Raw genomic sequence first — 6,799 nt, 5'->3', positions numbered from 1 at the left:
TAGCTGCAGTTATTAGAATTTTACCAGTTGAGAAAATAAAACACATTAGTAGAGGTAACTGGAGTACAATTAATCACCACCCCTTGATCTCTGCAAAAGTGAGAGGGGTTGTGACGCCTCAGGAGCTTCCTGATAGCAAATGGAGCAGCCTGCAGATCACACCTAAAACCTGACATCCTGAGCAGCATGGAGAGCTTCCCTTGAAAGACTGACTGATTCAACCTAGTTTAATCAAACAGAATGGCTTTCATTTTCAACGGCCCCCGCACACAGAGTTTCTTTCCTACTTTTGTTGATGCAGCATTTCTCCCTTTGGACAAAGTCAGTGAGGCTGTTATTCAATCCAAGGTGAACATCTGGCTTTAATTAAAGCCTCTCCTTGCTAGTCCCCCCCATAGCGTCACTTTCCCACTCCCTCTACTCTTTCCTCAGCATCCCTCCCTCCAAACCTCCTCCTCTCCGTGTCATGTGTCCTGTGGCTGCGTCTGCAAGCAGATCTCAGTGCTGAGGAATATGGAGCGTCTGACTGCTTTGTGGAGTTTGGGGATTCTTCTGTCTCTGAGTTTTGGAGGGGTCTTGTGTCAAACCACCAACTACACCAGGTGTGCGGTAGGGCTGTGGATGAGATAAGTGTGCATGTCAAAACAGCTCTTTGCAGCTATAAATAACTTTTTTTTTTTTTTTTTTTACCAACCCTAAGTTTCTACTGCAACAGCTGTTTGAACTTGCTAGCTTGCATTTTACAGATTTTTTAGTGTTTATGTCTGGTAGTAAGTGTCATTTTTGAGTCTTTAAACACAGAGTGTGCAGTGTATGCATTCTAAGGAATATTGATAGATATTATAAGGGATTGCAGATGGAAATACTTTGGGTTAGTGTGTTTTCAGGGTGAATCAGGTCACTTTGAATCAGGTCCAGCTTTCCTTTGCAGGGATTGTCATTGCTTTTACTGAAAAAAAACCCAGATGGATTATTAGTTAAATAATGACTAGACTGTGCAATCTGGTCGACATCCTTATGGGCAAAAATTCTGGAAAACTTTTTATGCTATTTAGCCTGTTGCAGTTGCAGAAAAATTTAATTTCTGTACATATAACATTGTCTTCATTGGAGAAATTTTGTTGAATGTTTGTGCTGCTCTCTTCTATACAATGAAAGCAACCAAAAATGTTATTTAAAAAAAAAAAAGTGCTTCACAATAATGGTGAAACATGACTGAAATTTCTGTGCCAGCTAATAGGATAAAATATTTGAGTCAAATGAACAACGTATTTTAAATTGTTGTTTTATAATGGAAACTTAAAAAAAAAAAAAATTTTTTTTTTTTAAACTTGAACATAAAAGTTTACATTAAATAATTTTTAAATTTAATTAAATTTAATTAAATTTAATTAAATTTAATTTAATTTAATTTAATTTAATTTAATTTAATTTAATTTAATTTAATTTAATTTAATTTAATTTAATTTAATTTAACCGAGTTAAAAATGCACTGATGAATATGTGCTATTTAAAAAATGATGATGAGATGCATTCAGTGCTTAATTATACAAAGATGAGCTTAATTTCAATGTCTGTTCTAATTATAGTATGATGGTTTTTGTTCATTTTAACGAAACTTCTTTTAAAACCTGTTCTACAAAAAGGCTGAAAAATAAAAAAATACCACAAAGAATCTGGCGCTTCACAACTATGACATAAAACATTATTGAATTTTTGTTTCTTTTTTCTTTTTTTGACTTAAGCTTTTGGGTGTGCTGTCCCTTTAAATGTGTTGCATTATTTATAAAACTGAAATATAGCATAAATTATTTCCAGTGGGTTGTAACATTTGTAAGTAGCCCTAATTTTCTATGTATGGCAAATCAGTCTTATTTACTTCCTCATTTTTATTAACACAGTAAATATTTGAAAAGGTCACTGAAATTATACCTTGCAGTAAACATCCCCCATTGCTGAGTGAAGAGAATATGTCTCAGACGGGGTCTGTGGGAGTGACTGCATAATGACCAGGCTTTTCGTCTGAGTTTTCTGGCCCTGCACCATTACATCACAACAGAGCTCTGTTTTAGTTTACAGTATCATGGAGTTTAAGTCTATAAACATATGTTGCTCTAGACTTCAGCGAATGTTATCAAAACAATAAAACATTTCAGGACATTCAAAAAGGATTTTGAGCCATCAGTGATCTCCGAAATACTGCCAGTGATGTTATAAATCCTGAATAAAAGTGTCTGCCTCTGTGAAACAGCTTTGAAAATGTAAAGCCTGCAAAACTCATCATTTAAAGTACAACAAAACTACAGTCCAGCTGCTCTTTTGAGAAAAAAAAAGTAGCAACACTAATTAAAAGCTACTTAAAAGAGACAATATCTTTTAAGCAATAATGCAATTTATATTACTTGTGCATTTTTTCTGCCACAAAAACAAACATATCTGAATAAATTAACTTATCCTAATTTGGATGACAACATTACACTTTAAATTTACACAAAATTATAAAAAGTAAAAATGAGAATATATTATAATTTATATAAGTGAGTAATATAAAATGTACTTATGAATATTGTGCTATTAAAAATGCAGTAATACACAAAAATCCAGAGTTTAATTATGCAGCGTTGAGCTGAAATTGAATGTGAATTATATTATTATGTTCATTTTAAAAGTCTTCAAACTTTTAAAACGGGTCAGATGTGTTCTTTATTGAATTCTGAAAGCACTTTTTATTGATTTTGTAAATGTTTATGTCATTAAGTGTATTTTCTCTGACTGAAATGCATCACATAAAATGAAAGCTGTAAACATTGACCTTTTATTTATGCTCTGAATAATAACAATATTGTAAAACAGGTATCTTTAATAGCTTCTGGTTGAAAAAATATTCTCATAATTCAGTTTCTGAGTCCATCTGTGTGCATCTGTTTGTACTTTGTGAAATTATGCCTCCTGTAAACGACGTGTTGGTCAAGAATTTGACTCACCTCTCAAAAGCTGTTTTTATTGTGCCATATAAACACATTCAGCATGTCCTCATAGCCACCAGAAATCCTTCTCTTTCACTCTTCCTCGCTCTCCCAGGCCTGTGTTTAACTGCGGTGGTGATCTGGTTAAAGACTCAGGCTTTGTGGGCAGTGAAGGATTCCCATCATTCTACAAACCCAACAGCAAATGTACCTGGTACATCACAGTGAGTTCACTTTGAGTTCACACTCCACACCCGGGATATTGTTATCCCAGAATAAAAGCCTTCAAGTAGCTTTGTCTCTTTTTACTAGGTGCCAGAGGGTAATGTGGTCATGCTGTCCTTTAGGATTTTTGACCTGGAGGCTGATCCTCTCTGCCGCTACGACTATGTGGATGTGTATAACGGACACTCTAACACGGTACAGAAGCTCGGGCGGTTCTGTGGAACGTTCCGGCCTGGATCTCTCATTTCCACATCCAACACCATGATGGTAGAGATGGTATCAGATTCAGCAACGGGAGGAAGAGGGTTCCTGGCCTACTTCAGTGGAGGAAAGCCACATGTGGATGGTGAAATCGAACAGATCAAATATTAAACGTGTTGTTATTGACTCTGTCAGCATTTTGTGTGGACAGAAAATACTTGGTTCTGGAATTTTGACTTGAGCTTATGCATATTACAGAGTGAATATTTGTAGACTCAATGGCTTTTCTTCTCTCTGAAATGGTTTTATCTTTTTTTCAGAGCACCAGTTTTGTGGCGGGAAGCTCACAAAGTCTCAGGGCACAATCAAAACTCCCAACTGGCCGGAGAAAAATTATCCAGCAGGCATCAGCTGTTCTTGGCTTATAACAGTGGAGCCGGAAATGGTCAGGAAAAAACATAACCCTGCAGTACAGATCATTTTTAGTTAATATTTCAACGCTGAATAGGTGGCGGCTCGAAAATAATAAATAAAATAAATGAATAATTTAAATGGGGTTTTGTGTTTTAGGTGATCGAGGTGAAGTTTGATAAGTTTGATGTGGAGTCTGACACATACTGTCGCTTCGACTATGTGGCATTCTTTAACGGAGGAGAGAAAGATGATTCGAGGCGCATTGGAAAATACTGTGGAGACACTGCGCCTCAGTCAGTTATCATATTCATCTCTTTGACTGCCATTTTATTATGAATATCATATGTTTGAAGCTAAACCAAAATGTTTTACAATTGCATTCATCTCTGTTTTTATGTCCCATCTGCAGGAACATTATTACCAACGGCAATGTGTTGTTAGTGCAGTTTGTATCCGACCTCAGCGTGACCTCAGACGGATTCATGGCGTCATACACTAGCATCCCACGGGGCCTCCGTAGTCCAACTGCAGGTGGCGATGTTGCGTCAGGACCGAGAGTGTCATCCACAGTCACAAAACCCCGTCCCACCCCAGTCAAACGGTTGAAACCTGTGGTACTTACAACAGAAGCAACAACAGAAGCAACAACTACGACCACTACTAAACAGCCAAAGCCACGACCCAAACCCGCAAGACCCATTAATCCTGTGAGACGTCCAGTCAATAAACCAGAGCCAGATGAATCCAGACCAGGTGAGGAAGAGATAAGAGGAACAAATGATGCTGGTTATGGTTGATTAAAACTTGTTATAACATTATTTAATGTATTTTTCAGCCACAGACACGGATCCAATGTGTGTGAAGGCGTGTAAAAGAGAAGGAACCATCAAGACTAGTTTCTGTGCTAGTGAATTTGGTAAGTCATTACCTACACTGACAATTTTATGTAGAAATGGTTTTTACTCAAAAATTGCAAGTAATTACAGAATACCTTTTTCATTAGAAATACTCAAATAGTATTTTCTTGTTTTGCTAATTAACTAGCTACTCTGAAAAACGTTTATGCTGCTCATAAAATTTACTACTATTATTAATGCTAAAAACTGTTGTACTGTGTAATATTTTTGCAGAAACCTTGATTCATTTTAGAAAGTTTAGAACAGAATTTATTTGCAAACACAAATTTGTCTTTACTGCCACATTTGATCAACCTAATGCATCTTTGCTCAATAAAAATAATAATTTCTTTAAAAAAACATATCTTACTGACCCCAAATTTCTGAATAGTAGTTTAAGTCTTAAAGGGACAGCAACCCCCCCACCCCCCAAAAAAAATAAAAAATAAAAAATAAAAAATTAAAATTCTGCCATTACTTACTGTACTCTCTTCCTTTTTCACACTCTATTCCTTTTGATCAGTATAATATAATATAATATAATATAATATAATATAATATAATATAATATAATATAATATAATATAATATAATATATAATAAAAAAATATAATAAAAAAAAATATAATGAGGGTTCTTAAATAACAACAGAATTTTTTTGAACTAGAAGAGCGATTCTTTATTTTAGTTTATTTTAATGTCTCTCTCTTACTTTCAGTTATCACCGGTAAGCTGACAGCATTGACTCCTGGACCTGGTCAAAGTATGCAGGCCACAGTGTCCTTAATCAAGGCCTATAAGACTGGTAGTCTAACAATCACCCAAGCTGGAGAAACCATGTCTGTCAAACTTGTGATGCCCTGCAAGAAATGTCCAGTGCTGCGCAGAGGTATATGACTACATATGTACATAAATACACACCTGTGTCCGATTCCTTGGACTTTATTCAGCGTTCATTTCTTACATATCAGTCAATTATTGATTTATTGTCTCTTCATTAGGTCAAAACTATATCCTGATGGGACATGTGGATGAAGAAGGCCATGGTGTTCTCACTCCTGGTAGTTTCACTGCCCTGTACAAAGCCCCTCACCACAAGATACTGAGCAACATCAACAACCAGCCATGCTGATCTGACCACTCACAGATCCATGTTAGCATGATCAAACTTCAGAGCACAGACACTAGATGAAAGCAATGGACAGTGATTAGACAACGGCCCAGAACTAGTCTGGATATTAAGGTATTTTTTGGCATTGTAATATAATGCTCAGGAAGTTAAACACACAGTTTCCAATTAGCTATGGTGCTTTTCAAACTTCTCAACTCAGAACTGCATTTTATTGATGTAAAGTAAAGATATTTTTCATATGAGTCTACATATACACACAGAGAGATGTCACAAAATATATTTGTAATTTATGATGATGTCTTCTAATACAGGATTTGTATAATACATTATTGCATTGAACAATAGTGTTCTGTGTTGTTTTATTGGGATAGGCCTTTTCCGTTCATTGAAAGCTGGTTTTGGTTCAGAATACACTATCGACACCAATTTAAAACATGAGCACATACTAAACTGATGATGTGGTAGTAATAATAACACTTCTTTGTTTCTTTTCCTCCTCCCTTCTCTCTTTCTGTGTACAGAATAGCTTAATACCATTGCTTCATAGTTATGATTGTTAACTAAAACTATTAAAAATCATTTCTGGAATTGAAATAAATCTGAATTGAAATTAATGATATAAATGATAATGAAATGAAACTAAATATTTGTAATATTAAATAATTATTAAATGTATAGATAAATAACTGAATAAATAAATATTACATTTAATAATAATTATTATTACTTTATAAATACTACATTTAAGGTTAATATTAAAATAAAATAAATAAACAGTACTAACTGAAATAAATAGATTTAAGTGCTAAAATTGCTAAAACTTAATTAAATAAAAATAATTAAGCCAAAAATAAAATAAAAACTGAAAATGCAAAAATTAAAACTATTTTAAAATATTAATAAATACTATTAGAATAACACTTGGGCTTACTGTGAGAAATACTGTTCCACAAGTGAAATACAAT

The 6,799-nt window shown here is 34.4% G+C and overlaps 1 protein-coding gene across 1 annotated transcript; it reads left to right on the top strand.

The window, feature by feature from the left end:
* Positions 1-447: 447 nt before the first annotated feature.
* Positions 448-6,173, top strand: LOC109065434 (procollagen C-endopeptidase enhancer 2-like). The gene is made up of 9 exons (XM_019082415.2): positions 448-602; positions 3,082-3,190; positions 3,279-3,537; positions 3,713-3,837; positions 3,963-4,099; positions 4,216-4,559; positions 4,642-4,722; positions 5,421-5,591; positions 5,704-6,173. The coding sequence occupies exons 1-9, from the start codon at positions 514-516 to the stop codon at positions 5,832-5,834; spliced, it is 1,446 nt and encodes a 481-aa protein (XP_018937960.1). The 5' UTR covers positions 448-513; the 3' UTR covers positions 5,835-6,173.
* The last annotated feature ends 626 nt before the right edge of the window (positions 6,174-6,799 follow it).

This window comes from Cyprinus carpio, chromosome B10, assembly GCF_018340385.1.
Source record: "Cyprinus carpio isolate SPL01 chromosome B10, ASM1834038v1, whole genome shotgun sequence".
NCBI lineage: Eukaryota > Metazoa > Chordata > Actinopteri > Cypriniformes > Cyprinidae > Cyprinus > Cyprinus carpio.
This window is presented reverse-complemented; position numbering and strand designations above follow the sequence as displayed.

What these genes read in the sequence shown, in the direction of transcription:
- LOC109065434 (XM_019082415.2), top strand. Translation starts at nt 514, where the DNA reads ATGGAGCGTCTGACTGCTTTGTGGAGTTTGGGGATTCTTCTGTCTCTG. An exon ending in TGTGGAGACACTGCGCCTCA is followed by an intron (nt 4,100 to 4,215) that starts GTCAGTTATCAT and finishes TCCCATCTGCAG; the next exon opens with GAACATTATTACCAACGGCA. An exon ending in ATGTCCAGTGCTGCGCAGAG is followed by an intron (nt 5,592 to 5,703) that starts GTATATGACTAC and finishes TCTCTTCATTAG; the next exon opens with GTCAAAACTATATCCTGATG.